Here is a 14,574-nt window from a genome sequence, read left to right as displayed (position 1 = left end):
CTCTAGTAATAATAATAAAAGGAGTTGGACTTTAACCCATGGGAAAATTTTTATAGTCATAATTTCATGTAATACCTTCCATCCTCTGCTTAAACAAGGTACATATTCATGCCCTATCATGATTGAGATTAACTCACTCCTCATCTCTTTTCCCTCCCCACTTAACATAATCAACTTTGTGTCTAAATATTTACTCTGAATAAACTTACGCCTCCATTACTTAAATTTTCATCTTCAAGTGACATCATTCATATTCCTTTTCTTTTAAAATATATTTTTATTGACTTCAGAGAGAGAGGGAGAGTGAGAAACATCAATGAGAACCACTGATCGGCTGCCTCCTGCATGCCCCACACTGGAGATGGAGCCTGAAACCCAGGCAGGTGCCCTGACTAGGAATCGAACCGTGACCTCCTGGTTCATACCACTGAGCCATGCCAGCTGGACAACAGTGAACTCATTCTTTTTCAGTCCTCACCGGAGGGTATCTTCCCATTGATTTTTAGAGAGTGGAACAGAGAGGGAAAGACAGAAACATCGATGTGAGACAAACACATGGATTGCATTGATTGGTTGCCTCCTGCACGTGCCCTGACCAGGGAGGAACCTGAAACTGATACACATGCTCTTGACGGAAACGAACCCGGAACCTTTCAGTCCGATCTATCCACTGAGCCAAACTGGCTAGGGCGACTCTTAAACCTCTCACTCTTATGTGAACTGTGGTCTCCCTGCAGTTGCCCAGCAGCCTGGAAGCTGTACCGGGGCCCACGTTAGGGCTGCTCTGACTGAACCCCCTTTGACACCTGGCGAGTCCTCACCCCTGGCGGCGCTTTCTGCCTGCGTCCCTGTGTCCAACAGCACGGCCACGCCAGCTTCCTTGCAGTTACAGCTCATTGCTGGGGTTTCGTCAAAGAACTTTATTAACAGCTTCACTGGAATAGAATCCACATTCCCACCAAACCCACCTGAGTTTTTCCACTTGCATTCATCCCCGCCTGCGGGCTGGGGCTCAATTCTACCGCCTTCCTCAGCTCAGCACGCCCTTCTGCCTCTGGGGCTGAGCCACCCTGCCCTGCCCTGTCCCCCTCTCAGTTACTACAGCTCCTCTCTCTTAGGAGTCCTCTGAGGGTTCTTAACGGGCATGCCCACCCTTCTTACAGATAAACTTAGAGCAATCCCATTCCAGTCCCGCCGGAGGTCACCCCAGTGACCAGCCGTCAGCTCCGTCTTGGGCTCGGGTACAGGCGCCGGGTTTTGTCTCTTCCAAGTGAGTTTGGACTGACGCGGGCAGCCACCAAGGCCTTCCTTCCTGCTCCTGGGGACGCGGCAGGGGAGGAGGAGCATCGAGCACCCCAAGTCCCCAGGGCCTCCACACTGCTCCCTTGACCCTCAGCCTGAACACTTGGGGGCGGAGGCTTCCCGGTTTCACAAGAGAAGGCGGGAGCCCATCTGGTTCACCCCTCCCCTGGGGTCTGGGGTCCTGTTCTCAGTGACGTCCTCCCTCGCCCAGGTGACGGAGCCTGTGAGTGAGTCTGCACAGGCGGGGGGCTGGCCCAGGTGCAGCCGCGGGGATGGGGGGGCAGCGTGCCCTCAGGCCAGGCCGGCCCGCTCCAGGTCCTGCGGGAGGACCCGGCCCTTCCTGCGGGCCTTCTCCAGGCGCCGCTCGGCCTTGGCCGCCTTCTTCTTGCGCAGGTTCTGGCGCCGGTGCTCCTGCCGCCGCTGCATCTTCTCCACCACGTGGGCCGTGCGCTTCTCCCAGCGCCGCTGCCGCTGCGCCCGCCGCTGCTCCTTGCGCTTCAGCGCGGCCTGCAGCAGGCGCTCGTCGTCGCGGACCCGCACGCCCTCGGCGCGGTACAGCGCGGTGGTCCACTGCATCTTGCTCTCCAGCGCCCGCGCCTTCCCCGCGTCCCGCTCCCGCAGCGCCTCCAGCCGCTCCTGCCGCGCCTGCAGCCGCTCCAGCAGCTGCCGGTAGTTCCTGCCCGTGAGCGGCGGCAGGTTCCCCTTCAGCTTCTGCCGCTTCTCCTTCCTGCGCTGGGCCTTGCTGGCCGGCTGCTCGCCGCCCTCCTCCACCTCCACCTCCACCTGGGGAGAAGGGGGCCGGTCACCGCCGCTCCCCACTCCCCACTCGCGCAGCCCCGGGGACCCGCCCGGCCCGGCCTCACCTTGTTGAACAGCAGCCCCGCCTGCCCCTGCGCCTCCTGGCCGGGCGCCTCGGGGGCGGGGGCCGGCTCCGCAGCCTCCGCGGGCCCCGCGGCCTTGGCCGCCTTCTCCTTGGCCCTCAGCTCCCTCCGCTTCCGCTTCTTCCGGTCCCGCTCCTGCTTCCGCCGCCGTCTTTTCTCCAAAGCGGCGGGGGACAGCTCCTGGGGGCCGCCCTGGGAGGGAAAGCCCGTCCACGGTTCTCCCAACTTCCGGCCCCGCCCGCGTGGGCTCAGGGAGGGGGCTCGGGAGGAAACCCTTGTGCAGGACAAGGGGACCCCCAAGTCAGAACCACAGCTTCCAGGCCCCGGGCAATGACCAGGGTGCTTTACAGACTCCGTTTCACCAAATCTCCCCGCGCCCCGACCCGGCAGATGCTGCCCACCACTGTACAGGGCAGGTGGCTCGGCCAAGGCCACACCAGCACCGGGCGCCCGTGCGGACCACGGCACTGCTCTGTGACCAGCCCAAGCTCCGCCTCACCAACAGCCTTCACCCCTACCCCCTACCCCCCACCCCCCGACTCCCCGACCCCCTGGCCAACACAGGGGCCCAGACCCGACGACCCAGACCCCACGGCAGGAAGGCAGGGCCTGGAGCTGAATCACCCAGGGCAGTGCGGAAAGAAGTGGGGGGCTGGAGGCCTGGGGCGGGGGGGTCCCCAGCGCAAGGGCAGTGGTGGCCGAGTCAGAGTCAGAGGGCGAACAGTGCCATTCAGAAACGCCAAGGCTGGTTCAGGCCCCAGCCTTGGGCAGGTCACCTCATCCCGGCCCCGCCTACCGCACGGCTGCTGTGCCATCCCGATGGACGGAGCGCCACCAACGTGTGTTCAGCAAAAAGGCATCCTGGAGGGGAGGGGCTGAGCCTCTCCTGGGCCAGCAAAAGGCCGTGACCCTGGGGACTGAGGCTCCCGAGACAAGAACACCCGACCTCTCCTGTCAGCCCGCATGCGCCTGAAATGCGGCTCAGGCCCGCCGTGGCCGGCAGAGGGGGAAGCACTGCCGCCAACACGCGGCTCCTGGCACCCGCGTTCTCCCCCACCTACCTGGCCCCGGGCCTCCTGGATCTTCTCATGCAGCCGCTGCCGCAGAACGTCCAGGGCGAAGAGGGAGTCAGGCTCCGGGGCGGGGCCATCTGCAAGGAAGGAGTCAGAGGGCTGAGACTCCCCGCCCCAGGGCCCAGCTCCGAAGCTGAGTCTCAGCACTGCCTCCCCTGGTGGCCACTGATGGGCCTGCAAGGCAGTCCCAATAAATCCCGCCACCTCTTCAGCCTGGATGGCCCCAGACCTCCTCAGGGTCAGGACGCTCCTGTGTTAGGATAGAACGCTTCCTAAGGGTAAGCCAAACCCATCTTCCATTTTTCAACTTCTGCAGCCTGTGCTTCGCCTGAACAAGTCAGCTTTCACGACGGCCCTCCAGATGCTTGAGGGCAGGGATTCTCCTGAAGCCAAGCTGTTCCAGGTCCTCACAGCCTTGCCGTGCCCCAGATCCCGGTCACCATTTGGCCTGGAACCACCGTGCACATCCTGGGATCCCATCCACCCAGAGCCTCTGTGGTCTGTCCTCTGAAAGACCGCTCTTTGGGGAGTCCCCCGTTAGTTACCCCAGTGTGTCTGACGACACCTTTTCTTATGACTCGAGGGGAGCGTGTCTGCATGGATCCCAGCTGGCCCTGCCCAGCGTCCTGGCCCTCCTCACCTGCAGGGACCCCAGGGGAGCCAGAGGTCCTCTCCTGCTTGTCTGCCAGGGGCTTCCTGGCCTGGGAAGCTGCCCGAGGCTTCTCCCCCTGAGCCTGGGCCTTGGACTCCACGGCCTTCTCCCTCTGCTCCCGGGGTTTCTTCTGTGCTCTCTTCCTCTTCTTTTTTGGGGGTCCGGCAGCGTCCGAGCCTTGAGTCTTGCCCACTGGAAAACAAAACGAGACAGTGATGCTGTGCCGATCTCTGCGACCCATTCAATAGGCAGGAGGACTTGCAAAGGCTTTGATCCCAGAAGATGCCAAAGGCGAACCAGGATGAAGGATCCCGGGATCCTATCCGTAGAGCTCAGAACCACAAACTTCCGAGACTGGCCACACGAATCAAAACCCTGGTCAACGTGCCCACACGAGACCCAGCAGTGAGATTGCGTGCTGGGTTCACACACAGATTTCGCCTCAAGGACATCACACCGTCATTCAGGTGGAACCGGGGTGGGCAGAGGCACTGGAACCCGCGGACCCCCAGGCTGACGCGCCCGACCACCAGGGAAACACGGGGACTTTAAAATGACTTGTATTTCCTTTCCGTGTGTTACGTGCTCGGTTCACGCACACACGTGTCTAGCCCACCCCAAGGCTCCTCGGGGTGCGGTGCGGTGCAGGCCGCGCAGGGAGGGGGCACCCCCTTCCGAAGCCCTCCCGGTCCCGCGGGCTGCGCTTTACCCGACTTGCGCGGGTGCGGCTCGGGGCTGGGCCGGGAGCAGATCTTCCGGGCCAGGCTCTGCAGATAGGCGTCCTTGGCGAGCAGGGACGCCATGGCCGGAGGCTCGGGCGGGGCTCCCTCGGGGTGCTGCTCCGGGTACGAGAGCGCAGCGTCCCAGGCCCGGGCCGGTCTCGCCCTGCGACTCACACCCGGTGCCCCGCCCGCGCGACCCTAACAACCCAGGTCGCGGCCGCGGCGCCGCTCGCCCGGAACACCACGTGCGCAGGCGCCGCCAGTCGAGCGCCGAGTCGCCCCCGCGCGGTGCTCGATTGGCCACGCCTGGCTCCACCGGAAGAGGCCCGCGGGGCGGGGCGCAGCGCATTGTGGGCCGCGGGCGGAGCGGGGCCCGTGGGCGTGGCCTCCGGGGGCACCAGGGGCCCGGCCGGCGTCGGTCACCCCCAGGCCCGGCCTCTGCGTCCGCAGCCCCGCGCCCCGCGCCCAGTAGGCGCCCCGGCATTGGCCTCGCACTCGGGGGCGCGGGCCCAGGGGGAGGCTGGCCGGACCGCCTCGGCCAGAAAGGACTGCGCGCCGCGCAGGTGCCGGCGGGTCCCGAGCCCTCGGGGTACCGGGGTGAAGGCACACACTGCGCCCTCGGCGTTTGTTTCAGGGGCGACTGGCGCGGAGACGATGCGTGAAGGGCGGTCACGGGGAACGCTCCGGAGAAAGGGCCGGACGGGCCGCCCCCTCCGCCTTTCCCCACACGCACTCCTCTGGGTTGAAATCTCTCCCCTCGAGGTTCAGCACAAGTTCCCTCCCCAGTTAAAATGCCGCGGGAAGAGGAGGCCGCCCATCTGCCAATGGGGGAGCAACTCCCCAGCCACCCGGGCAGGCGCCACCGTCTGGTGCCTCTGCTTGGCCGTGGGGTCTCTGGGACCTGAGGGGGGTCAGCTGTGCCCCCCACCCCTGAGGCGGGTGGTGGGCTGTTCGTTACCTCCTCCACACACCAGGACCAGGCCTCCCTCATGGAGGTGTCTGCCTGAGGGACAGGGCCAGGGCTGCAGCCCGCCCGCCCCCTCTCCCAGGTGACCCGGCAGTGGCGCTGGGCCTGGGCTCTGTGGGTTGATTTCTGCCCTCTGCCTCCCCACGCCTCCCTGAAGTGCAGTGAAGACTGGAAGGGACCAGAGTGCCGGTGCCTGGGTGGCGCAACATGCAGCACGGCAGCAGCGCTTCATTCATTCATTCATTCACGTCAAGGACCTAGGTCCCAGGCAGTGCTGGGCGGCCAGGTGTGAGCACGGAAGAACCAGCCGAAGCCACAGGCAGTGCTGTTTTTATTCAGCCGTCTCGCACAAAAGATGAGCCACCAGAACGTGTGCCGCGGAACCAGGAGGGACCCGCCACCGGGCTCCCGTGAACCACAGCACCCCCACCCCCAGCTCTGCAGGGACCCTTGGGGCGAGGCGGAATGCTGGCTGCACAGGGGGCCTGTGTGGACTTGGCCAGGGTGGTCCACCCAGAGCCCCCTCCCCACTTTAAACAGCAGGCTCGGGTCCCGGCATCGGCCATGCTGTCTGCCGGGCTGTTAGACTTCCTTCCACCCAGCAGCCCGGAAGGTAGTGAACAGAGGTGACTCCAGGAAGAGTGGGCCACTCTGGAAATGGGGGGAACTACTCTCCCTCCACACTCCTGGGTGGGCTGTCCCTGGGCCGACGGGGTTCCCCAGGAGGCCACAGCAGCTCCCCGGCGGAAGCCAAGGCCGAGCGGGGCGCCAGATTTTGTTCCTAAATCCCAGGGGCTGGAGAGAGCGGAGAGGCTCAGGCATGCTCTGTGGGGCCAGGCCCGCTAGCGTGGGAGTGGGCGGCGGCGGCGGCCTGCAGGGGGCCAGCGCTGGGCTCTGGGGAGGCCCGCAGGGGGGCGGCGAGGCCATCGGCAGCGTCTGTGTCGAGGTCCAGCCTCCAGTAAGCTTCGCACAGAGGCAGATCGTTAGCTTCGCAGAGACTGGAGCTTTTCCACCACCAGAGCCCGGGAGACAGGAGCAGGCAGAGGGGCGCCAGGGAGGGAAAGCGAGACAGGAGCAGAGTTAAGAAAACAGACCGGACCCCAGACCTGCCTCTCCCCTCTGGGTAGGCGCTCGTTCAAGCAGGCCTGGCTGAGTGGGAGGCACATGGGGACCCCGTGTCAGGGTCCTTCAGCACCCCAAAGGGGGAGGGGGGGCTGTCCAGGACCAGCCCATGCAGGTCTGTGTGGCCCCAGCAGGTCCCTCCGCTGATCTAGCAGGTGTCCACCCTGTCTGAGAGTCACCTGGCTGTCCTAGCCCCTGGTGCCACCCCATCCTGGGCGGGGCGTGGCCAGCGTCACCGGTAGTGGCAGCCCGCATCCAGAGCCCATGGCTCCCACACTTGGCAAGAATCCTGAGGCAGAGACTCCGTCTTATCTCTGGGTCTGCCCTTGGCTGGGACAGAGCCTGGACGGGCGACAGGAACAGAGGCCCTGGTGTTGGTCCTGTACCCCACCTCCCTATCACGGCTGTGGAGGCGGTGAGGGTGCAGGGGAAGAGCAGGGCTCGCGGGGTATGGGGGCTGACGGCCCTTCTCCCGCACCGTCCTGCCCTGCCTGTGGCTGCTCCCTCGCTCCGCCCTCAGCGTTCAGTCTCAGAAACCACCCTGGTCACAGAGCAGTGTCCCGAGGACAGCAGAGGGAGAAGCAGACAAAGAGCAAATCATGAGTGGAAAGCGGCCGAGCAAGCGTGGAGGTGGGCGAGCGGGGCTGCAGAGGGTGGAGGGGGCTGAGCACTGGGGGTTCAGGTGGGGCGCAGGCCAGGGGATAAGCAGGGAGGGTACACAGCCCGCACGGGGCATCACGGATGAGGGAGGGGCTCGGGATGCCGGCGGGGCCACCAGGCAGGCCCAGACCCCTGTGGGCGAACCAGAGGCTGACGGGCAGGTGTGGGAAGCCTGGCACTCAGGCCCTGCCGAGTGACCTTGGGCAGGTCCGCTCCTCCGGGCCCTCACCCTCAAGCGGCAAGGCCGAATCGCTGCCCTGTAGCTGCTCAGGCCAGAGGCCTGGCCCTTAGGGATGACGGGTGTGCGAAGGGACTGTACAAAACCAGTGTGACCGGGTCATGTCCCCAGCAGGGTCTGAGCTCCCCCACGGGGACCCACTCGGGACCCTTCTCCGAAGGCCGGTGTGTTAGGAGGCAATCGCCACGAGTCTGCTGAGCCGATGGGTCTCAGGGACCAGAGGCGGCCCCAGACACTCTGGAAAAGTCTAGAACCACTCCAGCCGGGCAGTGACATAATGACCCTTCCCATAGAGGCCACGCTGGGCGGCACCATGCGGGTGACATTGAACCCAAGGCAGGGAACCAAGCACCAGACCACAGAGCACGCTGGCTCTGAGCCTCCGTGGCCCCTGCACGGCTCCCACGGGGCAGCATGGAGCGTTGGGAACCTACCCCGGGAGGGACGGCTGTCTGGGAGAGCATCAGGGGGCCCGGGCTGCATGTCTGCGGACAAGCTAACGGGAACGGAGGATAAGGCCGCATAAGTTACACGTGGACTAGGACTTCTCAAAGGCCTCAGGTTTCAGGATTCTAAGTGGCCCCACGAGGGCTGGGTGATGGGCTGCGCCCACTGCTGTATCCCTGCGCACAGCCCGGGCCTGGCATGGAGGGGGCTCTGGCTCTGGGGACAAGGCTGAGCCCCCGCTACTTGGGATTTTCCCTCCTCCTTCCCAGGACCCCCGCACCCGCACCCGCACAGTGTGGGCGCCGGGTGGTGCCCACACGGAATCACCTCGGTGGGCAAGCAGTGGCGCCCTGGGCATAGCCTGGGCGGCCATGAGGAACCAGCCCAGCCTCGGACAGGCAGGTCCCAACAGAGGCAGGCGCACCCTGGGCAGGAACGCTGGCTCTGGCCTGCCAAGCCTGGAAGTTCTGTGAGTTTCGCCCCAGGGCCCAGGGCCCGGGGGGTGGGAGTGTCTGTTGGTCGAACGCTCTGACCGGGAGGTGCGCTGTGACACCGGCCCGGGCTCTGCTGCGGGACCAGGCGGGGTGTGGAAAACAGGAGCTGGGGCTGCGGGCTGCGGTCCGGTGCAGCCCTATTGGTACCTGGACGAGTAGTACTCCTCCTCCAGCTCGTAGAGGTCGATGGAGACCTCATCCCGCAGGGTGGTGAGCTTGCGGTCGCACTCGTCCTGCAGCGCCCGGAGCTGCTGGTTGCGCTGGTCGATGGCCTCGTTCACCGACGGGAAGTCGTTCAGGATCAGGAACTGCTTGAGGTCGGACACCAGCTTCATCAGGGACTCACCGGCTCGGACCTGTGGTGACGGCCAGAGCAGGCAGGTGAGGGCGTGCAGCACCGTCTCCCTGGGCTAGAGGCCGGAGCCATGGCCTCCGTCTCCTCATCGGCAAAGTGGGGCTACGGCCCTGACCTTCTCGGGGCCACCGTGAGAAGCGAGAGCGCCAGGAGGTAAGCTGCGGGAGGGCAGGGTCCACAGCACCCCGCACCCCGACTGCGGCCCAGGGGAGACGGCAGGTGGCATCAGCTCCCAGCCCCCACCCCGCTTGGCCCCTGGCGCGGAGCTGGTGGTAGGATCTCCAGTCACACAGGTTGTGCAAGCACACGCTCGGCCTCAAAACCCCGGGCCCGCAGAGGGGAATGCTGTCCCGTTAGCGCTCGCCCTGCCCGCCCTGCCCGGGGGCAGCTCCCCTGCCAGCTGGGCGGTTCCTGTGGGAGCTTTCCTGTGTGTTCACCCGTGGGCACACACCCAAGGAAATGATTGATGTGCTTGTTCGGTGACGTCAGAGGGGACCAAACGCAGGTCCCGTTTCACTCAGAAACTCGCCTCTGCTCTCCTAATGAATCCAGGGAACTTTCTCGTCAACAAGGAAGAGCCGACCCTTTCCAGGCACCGCACGGGGCGCTACAGGACGGGCGAGGCCGGTTCCCTGCCCGCCCCTCACGCTGCCACGGACAGCCCCCCTCCCAGGAGACCACACGGGGACCCCCAGGGCTGGAGCCCGGACCGGGCCTGGCACCTGGTGACTTACGATGTTGGCGGCGCGTACGTGCATCTCATAATTGTCCTGCTCGCCTTGAGTGGCCCTGGACACCTGCGTCTCGTCCTCAATCTAGGACAGATGAGGAAGTCTACGTTAGCAGGCGCCAGCGGCTGCACAGCACACTCCGCGGCGACCGTCGGCTTCCCTCTTGCTCCAAGGAGAGGACAGATGGGTGCCTGCAGGCTGACTGTGCGCCAGGTGCAGGGAGGGCCTGTCATGCCCTTTGGGGTGTGGAGCCCTGGAGCCCTGTTCCGTGCAGACAGTGCCACCAGCTCGGGCACTCAGTAAACGGAACAGATAAGTAAAGAAGAATGATTTTTTTAAAATACCTTTTTATTGATTTGAGAGGGAGAGAGAGAAGGAGAGAGAGAAAGAGAAACATCCATCAGTTGCCCCTCACACACACCTGACGGGGGACCAAACCTCACCACCCGGGCATGTGCCCTGACCATGAATCAAACTGGTGGCCCTCGGTGCACAGGACGATGCTCCCACTGAGCCACCCTGGCCAGGGCAACAAGGACCTTTTTAAAGTGACCACTTACGGAGCACTTCCTGGGTGCCAGACACCGTGTAAGCCCTTGACCATCATTATCTTACAAAACTCTCAGCCCTGGCTGATCTGGCTCAGGGGATAGAGCATCGGCCCACATGTTCTCGGCATGGGGACAAGGGCCCACGGCAGCTGTATCCCCCCCTGGCCAGGGTGCTCTGTGACACGCGGGACCAGAGCAGGGCGGTCCTGGGCTCACTGTCCCCACGCCAGCAGGTGCAGACGGGCGGCCCCACCCACCTTGGCGGTCTTGATGATCTCGGTGAAGTTGTCCATGATGGACTTGATGTCGTCCTTGAGCCGCTTGTTGTAGGACTGCAGCAGCGTCTCCTTGCTCTGCGGCAGGGCTCTCTGCTGGGCCATGGCGGGGCCTCCGTCCGTGCAGGCAGCACCTGGGACCGGAGTCTGATGTAGGCAGAGCCATCCCCAGTCGCTCACCCTCCAGGGCCCAGAGACCGTGCAGCTCTCGGGGATTCCCTTCCTGCCAAACTCGGGCAACCACTCGCACACCGTGCACTGCGGGGCCTCACGCCCGCTCCCCGGGAGGGCTCATCCTAGGACCCTTGGCAAGCCCGCAACACCCTGTCCCGGTCCAGCCCAGACTTCTCCGAGGCCAGGCCACACACGCCCGCGAGAGGCCTGCAGGAGCGCCCCTGCCCGCTGCCGGGCTTCCCGCCCCTAACCCTGCCCCGCCTCTTTACCCGGCGGATCTTACGACTCTACCCCGTCCGTCACCCAGCGCCGACAGCCTCCCCGCTCCGGGGTCTCGTCGGGACCACCCTCCCTCCCTGTGCCCCAGCGCTCGGCCCGGGGCCTGGCGCACGGCCAAAGGACCCAACTGGCGGTCTCTGCGCCGTTCTGGGGTACAGCACACGGCGCCCCGCCCCGCCACTCCAGCGCCCGCACCTTGTCCGCAGACCTCGGGCCCGGCGGGCACCTGGCCAGGATGGGCTCGAGGACGAGCAAGCGCCCCCCCCCCACTGGGAAGTGCCGGCTCCCTGGCGCCACTCAGCACCCGGAGTGTCCCGCCGCCATATCCACGCCCCTTCCGATCTCACAGACCCACCCACCCTGCTCTAGGCACCGCCCCCGACCGAAGGGCCGGCGAAAGGAGCTGTCGCTTTAAATTCGAAATCCCGCGCACTCTCCAGTTCTCGCGATCTCTGAGGTCGCATACATATTTCCCACAATTCTCTCTTCTTTCTCTCTCCTCCTGTCGCCCAAGATGGTGAGTGTTTCCGTGATACGGTATGTCGGCGCCGGGCCTGGGCTCTATCCGCTGCCATCCTCCTCGGGACTCGGTCGCGCGGGGGTTCCTCCACCGCCCGGAGCGAGGAGAGCCCCGCGGGGCCTGGCACTGAGGGCATTGGGCCGGGATAGACTCCCCGGCGTCCGGGCCGGGGGAGGAGGACCCGGCAAGCGCTGCGAATGCGGGGCTTGGATCGGATGCGGCCTGGAGCCTGCCCCGGGGCGGGGCCTTAGGCGAGGGGTTCTGAGTCCGCCCTTGTTGTTTGTGGAGTCGGACTCCCGAGGGGACCACTGTCCCCGTGTTGGGGGTGCAGCGCTGTGGGACGGGGCCGTCCCGGCTGTCCGCATTCTAAAGCTCTGACCTCAGCCTTTGGGCAGCGCCGCGGCAACGTGGCTGTCTCGGCTCGTGCAGATGATGTGAAAGAATATTTGCTATCTGAGCAATGGTGAGGACGTCCCTAACCACCAAGATCGCTGATGCACGAGCCGGGGGCCGGGCTCGCTGCCGCGCCGCGTGGGCGTGAGTCTGGGGCCCAGCCCTGCCCCGGAGGGGTCCGCCCAGCCCCAGCCCGGGCCCGGCGCCCCGAAGGAGCTGGCGGGGCGGAGGCTTACCTGGTTTCCTCTGCCCAGCCGAAGGGGAAGAAGGCCAAGGGGAAGAAGGTGGCGCCGGCCCCTGCTGTCGTGAAGAAGCAGGAGGCCAAGAAGGTGGTCAACCCCCTGTTTGAGAAAAGGCCCAAGAACTTTGGCATTGGTGAGTGAGAAGGGGGGCGAAAAGTGGCATTTATTGGACGGGTGATGTCCTTACCAGTGGGCTTGGAGGGGGGCTGCCGTGATGGGGATTCTCCGTTTGCCACTTTGTAGCTGTAAACTGGGCCCCGTTCCTACCCTGCCCCCCCTGGGAGGGGTGGCCGCGTGCAGATGATGTGAGAACGTTTGTTCTGCGAGATGTGATGACGCTGAACCACCAAGATCGCTGATGCGCCTGCACTCGCGGCCCCAGACGTGAACCAGGTGAGCGAGCCGCGCTCAGTGCTGGCCTTTGCCTCGCAGGACAGGACATCCAGCCCAAAAGGGACCTCACCCGCTTTGTCAAATGGCCCCGCTACATTCGTCTGCAGCGGCAAAGGGCTATTCTCTACAAGCGGCTGAAAGTGCCGCCTGCCATTAACCAGTTCACCCAGGCCCTGGACCGCCAAACAGGTAGGTGGTGTGGCTTCAAGCCAGCGCTGGGAGGGAGTTCCTGCCCAAGGCCGTGTTTACCGTCTTGATTTGGGTAGTTGACGGTAGACGGGTTTGTTGAAATTCGGGGCTTCCTGTTTAGTTTCCAGACCCTGAAGGTGGCATAACTGAAGGGATTGTGTGCATGGAAGTGCACCTCGCACCTCACCCTCGTTGCGTGAGGTGAGGAAGGGTAGCCCTTAGCCGACGAGCCTGAGCGGGTGGTCTCTCCCCAGCTACTCAGCTGCTGAAGCTGGCCCACAAGTACAGGCCTGAGACCAAGCAAGAGAAGAAGCAGCGGTTGCTGGCCCGGGCTGAGAAAAAAGCTGCCGGCAAAGGGGATGTTCCCACCAAGAGGCCTCCTGTCCTTCGAGCAGGTGATGGGTTTCTCCTGGCGGTGGGGGGCGGGGGGAGGGAGGGAGGCAGGCTGTCAGTAGTCAGGTGTGGACTTCTTCATCTGTAGTCACTGAAGAGTAAATGGACCCTCTAATCCCGAGGCACAGCTGGGCCCTGTGTAGAGGTGCTTTTGTGAACAGCACCCAGGCCCCTGCTCATGCAGACTGGCTGTGTTCTAGGGGTGAACACGGTCACCACCCTGGTGGAGAACAAGAAGGCGCAGCTGGTGGTGATAGCGCACGACGTGGACCCCATCGAGGTACGTGGCCTTGAGCACTGGCAGCTGAACTGAGACTGGGTCTCTGTCGGTGCCTGCAGAGAAAGCTTCCTTCTGAGCCTGACACGTGAAGAGGCCAGAGTGGGCTGACAGCTTTTCGTTTGAGGACAGTACTGACAAGGGACCCAGCTTGCCTTGTGGCTCTTGCAATGATGTGACTTTCTCACTGAATTCATCCTTGAAGTGCAAATACATGAGCTTTTTAACCCTGAGCAATTGCTGCCCAGCTAACTTAGATCATGGCTCCTGGTCAGAATGCACTCTGAGCTAACGCTGTCTTCCAGCTGGTGGTCTTCCTGCCCGCCCTGTGCCGGAAGATGGGGGTCCCCTACTGCATCATCAAGGGCAAGGCCAGGCTGGGGCGCCTCGTCCACAGGAAGACCTGCACCACTGTCGCCTTCACACAGGTTAACTCGTAAGTACGCCGCTCGGCCCCAAACCCAAGTGTGCGCAGGGGACAGCCTTCCCACCCCCGCTCTGCCCCCCAGTTCACTTCGTCTCTTTGGATTTTATCTTAAAAGTGCAAATGTTCTAGCTTAAAGGAATAAATACATTTAGCTGAACCTTTGCCGATGATGGTTACGAATTTCTTCACCTGAATAAACCGTGTGGTCATGTTGTGTCTGAGGCAAAGGGCTTGCTGTGTTTGGAGCCAACAAGGCCCCATTTCCGCTCTGGAAGGGCCAGCAGGCTGACCCACACTCTGTCTCCTTAGGGAGGACAAGGGAGCTCTGGCCAAGCTGGTGGAGGCCATCCGGACCAACTACAACGACAGATACGATGAGGTAAGAAGCGCTTCACGTGCAGCACTGTCTGTCTGGGTGAATCAGGCCTTAAGCCCGAGGGCGGCCTGGCTCCTCATGAGCCGTGCAAATGGGACCGCCAGGCCAGACTAACTCCTGCTCTTGTCCTTGCAGATCCGCCGCCACTGGGGAGGCAACGTGCTGGGTCCAAAGTCGGTGGCCCGCATCGCCAAGCTGGAGAAGGCCAAGGCTAAGGAGCTGGCCACTAAGCTGGGCTAAGTGTGCACTGTTGAGTTTTCTGTACATAAAAGTAATAAAAATTCTCCTCAGCCAGCGTCTTGGGCACTTGGTGTGAAGGTGATTTATTGCCGGCAAGAAGCCTGGGATGGTGACACGTGCATTTTCAAACCGGGGGCCTTGAACTAACTACTGTGCAAGTTGCTGTGTGTGGGTCCATTTAAAAAACCCTGTCTGCATCTG

At 63.7% G+C, this 14,574-nt stretch overlaps 3 protein-coding genes across 3 annotated transcripts; 1 reads left to right on the top strand and 2 right to left on the bottom strand.

Annotated features, from left to right (window-relative positions):
• Positions 1 to 314: 314 nt before the first annotated feature.
• Positions 315 to 4,876, bottom strand: SURF6 (surfeit 6). Its single transcript, XM_079789525.1, has 5 exons — positions 4,618 to 4,876; positions 3,897 to 4,100; positions 3,245 to 3,333; positions 2,166 to 2,375; positions 315 to 2,085 (listed from the first exon to the last, which is right to left on the bottom strand). Exons 1-5 carry the CDS (start codon positions 4,709 to 4,711, stop codon positions 1,594 to 1,596), a joined length of 1,089 nt encoding a protein of 362 aa, XP_079645651.1. The 5' UTR covers positions 4,712 to 4,876; the 3' UTR covers positions 315 to 1,593.
• Positions 4,877 to 5,911: 1,035 nt separating this feature from the next.
• On the bottom strand, positions 5,912 to 11,377 carry MED22 (mediator complex subunit 22). Its single transcript, XM_079790124.1, has 5 exons — positions 11,119 to 11,377; positions 10,453 to 10,604; positions 9,648 to 9,728; positions 8,706 to 8,914; positions 5,912 to 6,601 (listed from the first exon to the last, which is right to left on the bottom strand). The coding sequence occupies exons 2-5, from the start codon at positions 10,573 to 10,575 to the stop codon at positions 6,412 to 6,414; spliced, it is 603 nt and encodes a 200-aa protein (XP_079646250.1). The 5' UTR covers positions 10,576 to 10,604; positions 11,119 to 11,377; the 3' UTR covers positions 5,912 to 6,411.
• A 34-nt stretch (positions 11,378 to 11,411) lies between these two features.
• RPL7A (ribosomal protein L7a) lies at positions 11,412 to 14,428 on the top strand. The gene is made up of 8 exons (XM_079790118.1): positions 11,412 to 11,440; positions 12,091 to 12,211; positions 12,511 to 12,660; positions 12,915 to 13,055; positions 13,254 to 13,333; positions 13,636 to 13,766; positions 14,067 to 14,136; positions 14,269 to 14,428. The coding sequence occupies exons 1-8, from the start codon at positions 11,438 to 11,440 to the stop codon at positions 14,371 to 14,373; spliced, it is 801 nt and encodes a 266-aa protein (XP_079646244.1). The 5' UTR covers positions 11,412 to 11,437; the 3' UTR covers positions 14,374 to 14,428.
• The last annotated feature ends 146 nt before the right edge of the window (positions 14,429 to 14,574 follow it).

This window comes from Cnephaeus nilssonii, assembly GCF_951640355.1.
Source record: "Cnephaeus nilssonii genome assembly, chromosome: 14".
NCBI classification, from domain to species: Eukaryota; Metazoa; Chordata; class Mammalia; order Chiroptera; family Vespertilionidae; genus Cnephaeus; species Cnephaeus nilssonii.
The sequence above is the reverse complement of the archived record's forward strand: the minus strand, read 5'-3'. Positions and strand labels throughout refer to the sequence as shown.